Genomic DNA, 15,342 nt, shown 5'->3' with positions numbered 1-15,342 from the left:
CCCACCTTAGATGCAATCTTAACCAAGATATTGGAAAGAGCTTGAGGAAGTTTTATAAATAAGTCTTATGACAACGTTCAAATAGCACTGTATTCTGTTCATGCTATACATACCTACATTTACGTATTTATATATATTTATTTAGATATAAGAAAATCTAATTCTACCGATCTGTCATAAACAATAAGATTTTGCCACATTTATGGTAGACGATGGGAACAGTGTTGCTGACTTTCCTCACTCAACTTAAATCCCAGTCATTGTGCATTTCTATTTTTCTCTGAATAGAACTTCAGATACTCTTGACAGCAATAGGCTCCTACAAAACAGTAAATAGGTCTAACTTTATGGTTGAGGATATTTGGGAAATTAACTTTTAAATTATTTATTTAAAACATATTTAGAAACTAGTTTATTGGTCCTTGTAAAGACTATGTATAATTCATGCCTTCCACTTGGCCAAAAGATATGATTAATCAAACAATATGCAGATTTAAAAATAGGCATAATTAAGTGTGATTATTATTCCCACTTCTATTAGTGCTTCACAGGATTTTTTAGAAAGTGGCAGGACTAGGCACAGTGGCTCAAGTCTGTAATCCTAGCACTTTGGTAGGCCAAGGCAATCAAATTGCTTGAGTCCAGGAGTTTGAGACCAGCTTAGGCAACATGGTGAAACTCCTCCGTCTCCACAAAAAAATACAAAAATTAGGCAGGTGTGGGGACACTCGCCTCCAGTCCTAGCTACTCCGGAGGCTGAAGTGGGAGGATCACTACAGCCTGGGAGGCAGAGGTTGCGGTTAGCCTAGATCACGCCACTGCACTCCAGCCTGGGCGACAGAGTGAAATTGTCTAAAAAAAAAAACAAAATAAGATTAAAAAAAAAAAAAAGTGACAGTGATGATTAGTAGCTACTCTTAGCTATGGCAGCCATTCTTGACTGACAGCTTTAGACGCAGTATCACTGCATAATCAATACATCCAATATTCTTCTTTGTAGTAAACTTATCAGGAGGAATATAGAATTATGTGAATGGTAAAGGAGCTTAGGACATGGAACAGAAACTAAGATCCATTTACATAAATGTTGGTATGCTAAAAGATTTAGGCTAAAGATTTATTTATATAAATGTTAGTATTTATGTAAGACTTATTTACATAAATGTTAGTACACTAAAAGAATTATACTAACAGAATGAAAGAACAACATTTTAAACTTAAGGATAACATAGAAATAAGCTTTTTACTAGACTATGACATTAATCCATATGATCTGAATGTGGAAAGAAGATGGGATACATAAAGTGGATCATCCATAAAATATACTGTTTCTCTAAATGACATCTATACATAATTGAACTTGAAGAAAACATACTCATAGTATATTATTGAATATGTTCTAAATCTCCAGGAAATATAGTTAAGGAAAATAACACTTAGGAAAAGCGTATCATTTCAGGGTTTGTGATAGCTGAGACAAAAACTCTGAGCATCATTTGATGGGTATATACCTTAGGCCTTAGAAAGAATAACTTCAAAAAGTAAGAAGAGACAGGTATTGCTTCCCAAGCATTAACTTGAGACACAAGAAGGCTGGATATGCTTTTAAAAGTAAAAATCTTACTTTCCACACATTGCTTATTAGTTGCAAGGGAAAAATATTAATTATACATCAGAGAAATCAGACATTTTGATAAAGTGATTAGCATTAACCATAACCCTTTCCTGCCTCCAGAAGTGACATCCTGAGAAAGAGGCAATGCTTATGTAGCACAAAGACAGCTAAAACCTAAACCAAAAACAGAAGTGCTTTCAGGATAAGATACTTTTTTTTCTTTTTTTGAGATGAAGTCTCGCTCTGTTGCCCAGGCTAAAGTGCAGTGGTGTGATCTCGGCTTACTGCAAGCTCTATCTCCCAGGTTCACACCATTCTCCTGCCTCAGCCTCCCGAGTAGCTGGGACTACAGGCACCCACCACCATGCCCGGCTAATTTCTTGTATTTTTAGTAGAGATGGGGTTTCACCGTGTTAGCCAGGATGGTCTCAATCTTCTGACCTCGTGATCCACCTGCCTCAGACTCCCAAAGTGCTGGGATTACATGCGTGAGCCACTGCGCCCAGCCAGGATAAGATACTTTTGAAGTACTGTTTGGAGAAAGGAGAAAACAGTTGCCAGCAACTCACTGCCTCAAAATGGGAATACATGTTAATTACGGAAAGTAGGGGAACTGTTCCATTGTTTCCTTTATTCTTAAGTGGCAGGTGGAGGAGGGTTTCCTTATTTCTCTAACACAATGGTCCCCACACTTTTTGGGACCAGGGACTGGTTTCTTGGAAGATATTTTTTCCATGATCAATGGGGGGCTGGGAGATAGTCTCAGGATGAAACTGTTCCACCTTAGATCATCAGGCATTGGAGTCTCATGAGGAGCTCTCAACCTAGATCCCTTGCATACACAGTTCATACTAGGATCTGCACTCTTATGAGAATCTAATGCCGCTGCTGATCTGACAGGAAGTAGAGCTCAGGCAGTAATGCTCTCCTCCTGCTGCGCAGTTCGGTTCCTAACAGGCCATGGACCAGTATTGGTCTGCGGCTTGGAGGTTGGAGATCCCTGCTCTAACAAGCACGGAGAAACACAGACAATCAGAACGGCCTTGTGATACTGTTAATTACCGGCCTGGCAAAAGTTTATCAGGGATGTTGTTGAAGGATTTAAAGTATAAAATAGCAAAGTTGGACTAAATGACCTAGTCTGTCTCACTTCTTGCAATCTATGTAAGATAACTGAGATGCAGTTGGAAAAAATCACTGGAGTGAATTAGCAGACTCTCATGTTCAAGTCCTAGATTAGCCAGCTATGACTTTGGGCAAGTCAGCAAGAATTCTCTCATCTCAAAATGAGAGCTGGATAACTTCTTAGGCCCCTAGAACACTTGAAATTATGCCATCATAAGACATACTGGTTGCTAATGATGCACATTTCTTAAATAAACAAAAGGAGGAAAGAAAATCTGATGATAAGGATGAGAAGTCTGATTATAAAAAATGAACATTTTGTTCTGTTCAGCTTAAGTAATGAGATATACTACAGTATAGACGTTTGAGAGAATAACAAAGTGGGAGATGTAGCAGACCTAATCCTTTCTAAATTGAGTGCAAAATCATGAGAATGCTTTAATAATATTTTTAATAAAATGTGTGTAATATATGAATAATCTTATATTTTCCACTTGTCAGTCAACAATGTCATCTTTAACTATAAGAATGCTAAATATGTTTCTCAATTTCAAGTTATATTATAGCCAATTGGAGCTAAGTCACCCAACTGAACTCATTTTTTCTTAAAAGATGGTTTTATTCTTTATTCTTGATACTAGGTAAGATATTATCTTTCAAAACAGAGCATAAAAGTGGATGTCATTTGAGATTGGCTCCTAACTTTAATCAGCATGTCACTTCTTTTATTTTTTTTTAAAGAGGCAGGGTCTAGCTGTGTTCACTCAGGCTAGATTGTAGCTCACTATAGCCTCAAACTCCTGGACTCAAGGAATCCTCCTGCTTCAGCCTCCCAAGTAGCCTGGAATACAGGTGCAGCCCTCAATGCTTGGCAATTTTTTTTTTTTTTTTTTTTTAAGTAGAGACAGGGTCTTGCTTTGTTGTCCAGGCTGGTCCTAAGCATTTCACTGTGTAAATATTTCTTCCACATTCTCCCTGCAATTAACCTTAGCTTAAACCCTACTCAGCTCTTCTCTGGACTCTTTGCTTCCAACATTCTCCCTTTCTCCAGGACCTTTTTCATATTTTCAGTTATCTGTCACAAATGTAAAAGTGATCATATCACTTTTTATTTAAAATTCTGCACGACAATTTCCTCCATGTGCTCTCTCCATTTATTCACTACACGTAAAGTCTAAAATAAGTATGGCTTACAAGACCCTTCATGATCCAGCCCCATCCTCTCTAATATAAGACACTGTCACTAGGTCACTTAAAGCTGCACATGGCTGAAGTTTCTCAAATGAACCATGTTCTTGGATGGGGACCAAAGTTGATTCCCATGAATGGTGCCTGGCACGTGATAAATATTTGACATATGTTAGCTTTTACTATCTCATATCTTCTCTTTCCTCAAACTATCAACGCAGTCTCTCCATGGTAACTCTGAGTAGATAACGGCCTCTTATTTTACTTAGAAAAAACAGCTCCCAATAATATACATTCTTCCTTCTTGCTTGTTATCATGGTAACTATTTATGATCCTACTTAGCCAACCTTTCCACTTTGCACTGGACTATATCCCCTCTTCTTGATTTTATACACATACAAAGACAAGGTCTCACTCTGTTGCTCAGGCTAGAGTGTGGTGGCATGCAATTATGGCTGACTGCAGCCTCGAACTCCTGGGCTTGAGTGATTTGCCTGCCTCAGCCTCCCACTTAGCTAGGATTACAGGTGTGCATCACTATGCCCGGCTGATTTTTTAAAAACTTTTTACAGAAAAAAGGGCTTGCTACGTTGTCTTGGCTGGTCTCAAACTCCTGGCCTCAAGCCATCCTCCTACCTTGGCCTCCCCAAATGCTGGGAATATAGGTGTGAGTCACTATACCTGATCTGCATCCCCTCTTCCATTAAAGAATATTGTGCCAGTAATTCTCCTTACCCTCCTGCATTATTAATATTTCTTTCAACTGAACTACTCTCATTAGAAAACAACCTTGATAAACTTTTTTTTTCCATTAACAAACAAAACAGAACAAAAACCCCTGCAGATCTTCTATCTTCTCTCCTCGTATCTTCTCTTTAGATCAAATCTTGACACACTTCTCTATACTTATTGTCTCCAATTTCTCTTTCTCCCTTTTCTGCTGAGCCTATTCTAATCAAACTTTGGAGTTTCGTTACTCCAAACTGGCCCTCTGCATGAACAGTGCTTAGTACACTGCATGGCACGTAGGTGGACTCAATAAATACTTTGTGATTCATTGGATCTCTGTAATGTAGCTCATTTTATCCTTATAGTTGGAATGCTCCATTAACCTCCTTCCTCATCTTCACTCCTCCTTGCCTGATAAATTCTCACAAGTCCTTCAACACTCTGAGGAGGACCTGCCTCTTTTTAGAATGTTTCTCTAATCTTGCCTAGCTGAGCCAGACGCTTTCTCTCCTATGTTTCCATTGCATCCTGTGACTGCTGCTCTTGTTGCACTTAAAACATGCCATCATTTTTTCTTTAACTATGTTATCTCTTAAATATTCTAGAAGCCTTCAAGATCAGCGATCATGGTTTTTTGTTTTTTTACCTTGCTCATCACCATAATCTAGCACAGAGTAGATACTTAATAAAAGCAGATGAATAAATGGAAGAATGAGTAAGTCATCTAAAGAAAGATGGTAATGAAGGGTGAAATAAACACAGTAGCAAATAAAGAGGTAGGGGAAGAGGGAGAGATAAAAGGTCAAATCAAGCCAGGAGAAAGCAAACAAATGACTGGGACAAAATGTCTTTTAGAAACATCAGCATTCTTTGCAGGTTTGAATTCCTATGATGAAGTAAAGGGTGGATGAATAAATCACTGATGAAGCGGCAAAACAAAATACCTGGGTCAAGGCTTTTATGTTACTAAGAAGATGGCTCAGCTCAGTAAATGGATAAAATGATTAGTATTTGTAGGGATGCCAGAGATGTTAGACCCCAAACTAAAATAAATATGTTGGTTGTTGTGACAGATGTTATAGGGTGAAGTGGAAAAGTTTTATTAAACTTCGATATTTGAACCAATGCTGACTCTAATTTTCTAAAACGGATTAAATCCTACAGGTCCTCCTTCCTAAATCAAGTGCTTCATCCACATACCTTCAAAGCAGGCAAACAACAAACTGACAAATACAGTGCTGAGATTATAATCCAGGGTAGAAATGACCCAGTCTAAGCCTTACAAACAAACCTGGCTTTTATGCTAACATTCACACTAACATCTGAATGTAGTCTAAATACATTAAGAATTAATCTTAAAAAAAGTAATCAAATTATATTGCAAAAATAGACCCAAAAGGAGCTAGGAAACCTCATTTGTCCCTTTCTAAATCCCTTCCTGCAGCTCATTCCACACTGAGAATAGACTGCTCTCTTTCAGAGAGGGACTTTTTCTATATTTTCCTCAAAGCATGAGAGGTATTAAGTATTTGCATCAAACGGCAATAATAATATCAAAAGATAACATTTATTGGGAATCCCATTTTATAATGAGCTAACAAAAATTCAGACCTGTCAAATAACTTAGCGAGCTAGTAAGTAGCCAGAGGGGAAATCTGAGCTGAAAGTCTTCCCACAACTATGTTCTACAAGCTAAGTAAACACAGTACTTCAGTGTGTTTGTATTCTCAAATGTAAACAAATAGTCATGCAGATATCCAAATATATTTTGGGGTCACATTTAACATTTTTTTTGTCCCACATAAAAATGTGACTTACGAGTATAATAGAAAAACTCCTGTTGCAAGCTAATCTAGAGCTATCATATCTGTGCTTGAAAGTACTATGTATTTTGACATATATTGTATATTTCATGTTTAAAATTGCTGGGAGATGTCTACTAGGTACCCATCAAAATTAAAACATTAAAAAATAAAAAAAATTATATAAAAGTATCTGGGAGAAAAGTAAATTGTCTTCAGTTTTATTTGCCATTTTCTACCACAAATAAATAAATAAATGTTGAAAAACTATTCACCCTCTGGAGTAGTAGGTAGAAAGTGATAAAATGCTATGTTTAAATGAAGTCATTTGCAATATAGTTTCTCAGTTGGAGAATCTTGCTTAGAATTCAATCAGTATAAACCTGCAATTATCATACATCATACTGTCACAGTATAGTTGGCTTCAATTACTAAGTGAAAGAAATAAATTCTCTTCTTTGAAGATGTTCTCTGAGGAAACACTGGAATACCATAATAGAAAAACACAAGATCTTAAATTGATGAAATGCTAATCTTAAGTACCTATAGTCAATAAACACTCCTTGAATGCCTGTGATGTGTAAGACACTGTCAGAAGGTACAGGACATAAAATGAAACTTTCAAGAGAAATTGGGATAATGAAAATAAGGAATGTAATATTCTTAAAGAAAGCAGCCACAGATATCATTCTCCACTTTGGTCCACTAAAATTTTATTGCCAAATTGCTTACCAATTCTAAAAACTATATAACTAGTTTTAACATTAAAAAACAAATTATAGAACAGTAAAGAAAAATCCCATATACACACTTTTCTTTTTCATGTCTCTGTGTGCACATACATAAGGGAAATTTGTTAACTTTTACTTCTGTAACATTCTACTTCACTAGAATAACACTTGAAATAATTTCTATGTATATAAAATCAAATAATTTTGCTAATTTAAAAATTACCAAGTACTCTATTTTACAGAATAAAATGTTGCCTGATTCTAAAGAAAAGGTATCAAATTAACTTAATGTGCCAGATTATTTTTAAATTTCCAAAGATAGGTGAAAAAACTATGATTCAGAAAAAAACCCCAAAGAATTACAGATAATGATGCTCACAGAAATGCTAGATGAAGTTAAACCATGCATCAGTTGATGTGTTTCTTTGTAGAATTTTTCTAGTTAACCAGGATCTTGAGTTATGATATTTAGGAAATCTTTTTTTCCATTCAAACTACTGTTACATTAAAAAAACAAACTATAAAAAGAAAAATAATCAAATCTGAGCAAAGCTAATACTCTAGATGCCAGACCTAGTTTAAATATAAATTTAAAAAATATATATATTAGAATAGATTTTGCAATATTTACCAACGTAAGGCTGAATTTTTAAAACAGCCTTTGTAGTTAACAGAACTGACCTCAAGTTCTGGCTCTACCATTTTACTATGTATGTTTCTGGGACAAATCATTTATCCTCCCTAAGCCTCTGTTTCTGTCTCTGTAAAACAGAGATAAGAGACAGTATCTCAAATGAGGCTGTATTAAAGTGCTTAAGTACAATGTTTAGTACACAGTGGCGACTATCAGTATAAACAAAATTCAGTGAATACGGTCTTCTACATAATGATTTATTTAGTATCACAGAAGTATAAGACAAAAATGATTCTCATTTTACTAAATAGCATAGGGAAGTTCACTATGAATAAACCATCTTCTAAAGTATAGGTGATATGCTAGTGGGATACATGGCAGTGAGGTTCAGGGAAGAATATCGTGCTTGGGGAGTCTTAACAGATGTTGGCACTCTGCCACATTTACCTTTCCTAATATGATGTAAAAAATACAATTCTGAACTATTTAAAAAAATTAAAACTATTTTCAGATTCCATACTTTTTTTTTGTTATGCTAACGATTGAGACTTCCATTTTCTGGAATTTGGAAGTCAAAATTTAGTGACATCCTGTTGCGAATAAGAAGTTTAAAACAAGACCTAAGTAATTTCCATTGTTGGACTATAGGCAAGTAATGATTCAGAAAATTGCTAATTGAAACACAGTTAAGCCATGATTTCAAATTTGCTCCAAGACAGTGGTAAATAAAGTGCTGGTACTGATAACACGTATGCATAAAATTGTATTGACACAATGTCACCTAGAAACTGTTGTTCTCTGGAAGACACAAATCAACTTTTATTACTGCTTATTGTTTTGAAATATTTTATTAATTAAATTTGGTAAAATAAAAATAGTAATTATGTTTGTTTTTGTAAAGACTTGCAATGATTCTTTAGATAGAACAAAAAGGTTCTCCTTGCTCCTTAGTTCTTTTTTCTGCTACTGCTATGACATAGGCAATTTTTCGTTTAAAACTGAATTTGAATATGAATGAATTTAAATTTTCTAGTATAAATTTTCTACCTGACTGATCCTGATGTTTTTCCTCTATGTTTTTCCCCTTGTCCTTACCTTTAAAACTTCTTGAAGCTTAAGTAGTACATGTAAATGTAAAAAGTCTGATGCAACACAAAATTAATAAACTAACTCTTCACTTCTTTTTCATTCTTCTGAAATAATATTTATCATAGAAGGAAAAAACTATTTCACACACGTGACACTATTTTGTTTATTTGAAATTCTTCTCTTAACATTCAAATTAATATTATACATGAAGATGATAATAAGCTAGACATTGATAGTACTTATATTTCCAAACTAATTAGTTTCATTAATTAAACTTTCCTAATGGATAGTGGAAACCCAGAAAAGTTTATACTCTTGTATACCCTTTACCTAAAGTGGATAAAGTAATGAATAACATCATTTGCTAGCTACATACTATCCTAGTTCTTAATAAAAACTAAATCAGCTAGCACTCTTTTACATGACCCTAGTAACAGTTATTAAAGTATTTTTCCATAAAAAATAACTTAGACCTAAGTGTGAATGTCGTTTACCAAAGCAAAGAGGTTGTGCAATTGAATCTGAACAATGGTATACAAGCTGAGACTTTCACAAACTAACTGATTCAATTAATGAGAACTGAATCCCAAGAAGAGCACACTGTTGTCACACTGAATAGAGCTTTGAAAAGTTTATGTGGAAGGTTCAGGAGGTTAAGAAAAAAGAACACTCAGTTAAGGATAATTTTTTTGGGGGTATCTTTTCCAAACTAATGTGAATTACTATCATGGATGAAGGACTAGAGCAATCCTAAAAGGCAGAACTAGAATCAAATGATCAATTTAACATATAAGGAACAACAAAAAAATAAAAATAAAGATAGGAAACAACAATTTGAGAAAACCGGGAAACCTAAATTGTCACACATTTCATAGATACCAAATTCACTCAGAAAAAACAAACAAACCTGCCCAAACAAGTACAGTCTTTCTTCTACCCACTAATAGAGTGAAATAGCTTTATCCTTTTAGGATATCCTGAAGTAACAAAAATCCACTGAAAGTGTCCCTATATGTGATGCTTACCATAGTCATGCATATGAACTTTAAAGCAACTTTAAATGTCTTAGCTGCAGAATGTCTTGGCTCAGAATAGCTTAAATATTTCAAAAATGTGGGGGGGATAACATCCTAATTTAAAAAAAACCAGTCAGGTGAGTTGATAACTAATTAGTAACTGATAAATAACTCAGAACAAAGCTTCAGAAATGCTTGATGAGGCAGGTAAGGCTGACAGACTTACTCTGAAGCTGAGGCTGCTGGAAGGAAAGGGGCTGTCCGAACACAAATGGGCTGTGTACTAGGGAAGAGGGAGGTTTTGCAGCTTGATCAAAGATGGAAGGAGCTGGGAGATTGGGTCGTGACTGAATGGAATTCAATATGGCACTCAGTTGGTCACCTGCAGTGGGTAAAACAGTCAAAACTACAACTCGTTATTCATTAACATCCAAAATGGCAAAGTAAATGGTGCTTTATGACATTCAGAGAGAGTTGAACACTAAATAAAACCATGCCAATTCAGAAATGAGTGAAAATTGGTGACTATTAATCATCCTCAAATTAGGGACCAAATTTTGCATGCCTTTTTTTTTTTTTTAATGGAAGCACCCCACCAAATCTTATATAGAAGCCCATCTATAAAAACAAATCCATTTACATTCATATATAATATCTCTCATTACGTAGGGGAGAATGAAGACTCTATGAAGAATCAGTGATAAATTGCTTCAATATTGAACATATATAAATGAAGATCTAAGTAAATGATGCCTTCTCCATAATTCCGAACAATGACTAATACCACCCTGCCTCATCGGCAGTATATTTCATGCAGAAAATAAGCAATTAGCAGTTTTTCTTTTAAAAAGCACAATTAATCGGGCAAAGTATGTTATTAACATAGCAATGTGTTTACATTATAGTTATAAATTAATATTTTCTTTTTTAAGTTGTTACTGCCAAAGAAATTCTACTTTAAAAGCATGAAATATTTTGCTTAGAGGAATAATTTAAAAACCTGTAAGTCCTATAAGACAAAAAGGATTATGAGCTACCTAATTTGAATAATATCGAAAATATCAATTTTAACATTTTTCCTTGAACCAAAAGATTTCACAAAATCTTTTTTAAGATAATGAAATAATCTGATGGATAACTCCTTATTTGTGAGAATATGTACATTAAATAGTTTAAATGATGGTCGAGGTGGGGAGAGGGAACTACATCCAGACTAGGTGATGCAGAAACTGTAAAATACTAACCTTCTAGTCATATTTCCTAAATATAATAAAGTTTCATATGCAAAAATTTCAACTGAAGTACCTACAAGGGATAGATTTATGTGGAAAGAACTGTGTACATGAGCCACATATCTTTCTTTTGAAATAATAAATAAATGCTGTAGATTAGATGAAAAAAAATTAGCGATCATGAAGAATTTTCTAAAATATTGTTTTCAGGAAAAAAAAACTTTTACAAAAAACAGTTCTTTGATCTTGGACAGTATTAAGAGTTAAAATGGGAACTACTGTTACAGATAATAAAGTCAGATATATTTCATCAAGTTTAAATTTCTTATTATTTCTTTGCTCTATCTAAATATTTTAAAAGCTTGTTAATAAGAGCAGACTTATTAATTTTTTTTAAAAAAACAGGATCCTGTTCTGTTGCGCAGGATGGAGCATGTAGCTATTCACAGGCACGACTATAGCAGACTACATCCTTAAACTCCTGGCCTCAAGTGATTCTGCTGCCTCAGCCTCCCAAGTAGCTGGGACTATAGGCATGTGCCACTATGCCTGGCATAAGGACATGCTATTTTTTGAACGATATTCACAAAAATCACACGTTTAAAAAGTAATACTTCATTATTTCTATATAATAACAAATTTTCTCGGCAATGTTTGTGTCTCTTAAACATTTACATCTATTTTAATAAATTATAAAGACTGATTTACTATGATAGCTATCAGTACAATGACAGACATTTTAAAGACTGAAAGCATACAACTTGTGTTAAACAAGGCTTTAAAACATTACTATATAGAGATATAGTAGCAGTAAGCAAATGCTGAGATTTTAATTTAAGAGTTGACAAAGGTAAAGAGAAAGGGACATAAAGAAAACACCACCAAGCATTTACACTATGTAAGTACAAAGATCTAGCTTAAATTAATGGAAATCAGGTACCCCGAAGTAAGTGAGCAGATAATACCCAATCTTATGGGATAGGCTAATTCAAGGGAGTAAAAAAAAATCTTGTGGCTAGGTTTCCTTCATAAAAATACCCTGTGGAAAGTAACGAAGCTATTCAATAGAAGTAGTTTTATTTTAAACAGAATATTCCTTATACATTGATGTAATTCTGTATTTTGTTCACCGTTTTATTTTTTCACTTGTTCCGCAAGTCAGGTATAATGACACTGTATTTGTTCCTTGGAATCAAGTCCTGTGAATTAATTTAAATAAAATTAAAGTAAAATTATTTCCACGTAGGCTATCTGCTCCCTTTTACCCATGACCCAGCTGTATGTTACCTGTGGACAATAGGGCTGATTTTGAAGGAGTCTAGATCAGGTACATAGGAAAGAACAAGAGTGTGTGAATTCACATAAAAATGCAATTTCTGATGAACCTCCAGCATAAATTGTTTAAAAATTAACTATTGTTTGGACAGTCCATGATGCTGGTCTCTTCCATTAATGCAGCCAAAACAGCTATATATATTTTATATTCATATGACTTTGGATTTTTTAATTTTTACAACTTTCTGGTTTTATTACAGATACTAACACCAAACATATCATTTCACATAATTCTAAATTAAGATTACTGGGTTAGAAATTCAAAACCACATAAATTTTATAAAGCTCATGTGTAACATTACTTAAAATATTATTTTAAGTAATAGTCTGATTATTTAAGTAATAGTCTGATTTTAAATGGATAATTTAGAAAGTTCTTTGTTGCTCATTAACCTTACCATCCTAATAAGTGGATGATAAAAATAACATTTTACTAGATTTAGTGAAATAGAATCTTTAGGATATGAAATAAAAATGAGTGTTTTTTAAATAGAAAAAATAAGCAAGCACACTCAGAAACTTAAGCCAAAACTGGTAAAACCAAAACCAAAACAAAACAAACCAAAAAAAAAAAAAAAAAAAAAAACTATGAAAAGAAGACCTTTGTAAACATTTTGTATTAGCTTTCCAGAAACAAATTTTAATTTAATAAAGATTTCTGGGTGAACACAAATAAAAAGTGTATAAAAGAGAAGGTAATAAAAAATATTGAAGTTAGGTAAGTAAAATACTTAGTTTTAAACACCTACCTTTGTTATTTCCGAGTCCATAATCAAATCCTTGGGCACTGCAACTTGCCCCTTTATTAAAAGCTTGCACTGAGAAAGGGCTTGGAGGAGGAGTTTGAGAATTCTGATCCAGAAGAACTTGTTCTACAATAAAAGCCACAGCTGTAACATTAGTTTCTTATATGCTATTCCCTATTCATACAACAAAGACAGAAAATTGCAAAAGATTTTATGATGATTAGATTTTAAAATAAGCTCATGTCTAGATTTGAAAAATTAAAATACCAGCCACGTCATTTTAACATTAACAAAGCACCTGACAAATCTTTATTTTTATTTATCAAATACACAGTGAAATTTAGAAATGAGATATGCTCTTATGAAGCCCATTTACTTTTATTGTGATAGGATATATTACTGAATGCATACTAATACTTCTGGACCAGGAACTCTTTGTATTTGTAACAAATTTATACAAGAGAAGTTTGTAAAACAAAAATGAATAACCTATAAACCAGAAATAAAAGTATTTTGTATATTAGTATTAGAATAGAGAAAAAAACTAATATCTAGTACCAAAAGGAATTTTCATTTGTTAACTGTTCTAAGTTATGAATGTGAAAATTATGGAAAACTTAACTTTTAACTTATTTTATTACATAAAGATACTTTTCCCAAATAGAAGGATAATAATAAACAATGTTACATAATCAAAGTCTATGGCCGGGCGCGGTGGCTCAAGCCTGTAATCCCAGCACTTTGGGAGGCCGAGGCGGGCGGATCACAAGGTCAGGAGGTCGAGACCATCCTGGCTAACACAGTGAAACCCCGTCTCCACTTAAAAAATACAAAAAAATTAGCCGGGCGAGATGGCGGGCGCCTGTAGTCCCAGCTACTCGGGAGGCTGAGGCAGGAGAATGGCGTGGACCCGGGAGGCGGAGCTTGCAGTGAGCTGAGATCCGGCCACTGCACTCCAGCCTGGGCGACAGAGCGAGACTCCGTCTCAAAAAAAAAAAAAAAAAAAAATCAAAGTCTATAAATGCATCAAATTCTTATTTCAAGCAGAAAATGGCAAATGTTTTATCCATTTACAAATGGCAAGATGCGACCTATAAAATATGCAAACTAAATTAATCCCCTATGAACAATCAGGAGGCTCCAAGATTCTGTCTAATATAAAACAATACCTTAGCTAAATATCCATATTAATGCCAGCCAAAAAAGGCAAAATAAAGTCTGTCAAGTAAAATCGGGGGGAAAAGGTATTTATTCCATTAAAATAACCTTATGAAAAATGAAATATCAAGCATATTTTAAAATATCTTATTTTAAAATATCTTTAGATATCTTAAATATATTTAGGTATTAATTCCATTAAAATAACCTTATGAAAAATGAAATATCTTCAATCTATTTTTAAATATCTTATTTTAAAATATCTTTAGATATCTTAAATATATTTTTTGAAAGTCAATATTCCTTTAAACAGAACAGGGAACTACAGACAAGGTGTGGTAGAGTGTTTCCTTCCTACCTGTAAATTTTAATTCTGCTGTACCAGTGGTACTGTATAATCTATCCCTTTACCAGCATTTGTAGACTTTATTTAAAAAATCAATCCTAGCACTTCCCTTATTAGGCAATACTCTTCAGCATGCACTATTTCAGCAGTGGAATGTTTCTTCAAAAAACACCCATGAGGCCGGGTGCGGTGGCTCACGCCTGTAATCCCAGCACTTTGGGAGGCCGAGATGGGCGGATCACGAGGTCAGGAGATCAAGACCATCCTGGCTAACATGGTGAAACCCCGTCTCTACTAAAAATACATTTTAAAAAAATTAGCCGGGCGCGGTGGTGGGCACCTGTAGTCCCAGCTACTCAGGAGGCTGAGGCAGGAGAATGGTGTGAACCCGGGAAGTGGAGCTTGCAGTGAGTGGAGATCGTGCCACTGCACTCCAGCCTGGGCGACAGAGCAAGACTATGTCTCAAAAAAAAAAAAAAAAAAAAAAAAAAAAAAAAAACACCCATGAACAGTAAACTGAACAGAAAAGATAGTACTGCTTCCCCTCTAGACTAAGAATGGTCTAGCATCCAGAGTGAAGTCTGTTTTTACCACA

At 34.4% G+C, this 15,342-nt stretch overlaps 1 protein-coding gene across 14 annotated transcripts in view; it reads right to left on the bottom strand.

Moving 5' to 3' along the window:
• MYCBP2 (MYC binding protein 2) overlaps window positions 1-15,342 on the bottom strand; it is a 292,153-nt gene that overhangs the window by 63,026 nt on the left and 213,785 nt on the right. For 7 of the 14 annotated variants that reach the window (XM_030921889.1, XM_030921892.1, XM_030921894.1 and 4 more), the window contains 2 exons: window positions 13,247-13,369; window positions 10,157-10,336 (listed from right to left, as the gene is read on the bottom strand). In XM_030921889.1, coding sequence (XP_030777749.1) covers window positions 10,157-10,336; window positions 13,247-13,369 — 303 coding nt within the window. The remainder of the gene's footprint in view (window positions 1-10,156; window positions 10,337-13,246; window positions 13,370-15,342) is intronic. The other 7 variants (XM_010374615.2, XM_030921895.1, XM_030921897.1 and 4 more) reach the window with 2 other exon arrangements.

This window comes from Rhinopithecus roxellana, chromosome 18 (assembly GCF_007565055.1).
Source record: "Rhinopithecus roxellana isolate Shanxi Qingling chromosome 18, ASM756505v1, whole genome shotgun sequence".
Taxonomy (NCBI): Eukaryota; Metazoa; Chordata; class Mammalia; order Primates; family Cercopithecidae; genus Rhinopithecus; species Rhinopithecus roxellana.
Note: the sequence above shows the minus strand (reverse complement) of the source record. Positions and strands in the feature narration are given on the sequence as shown.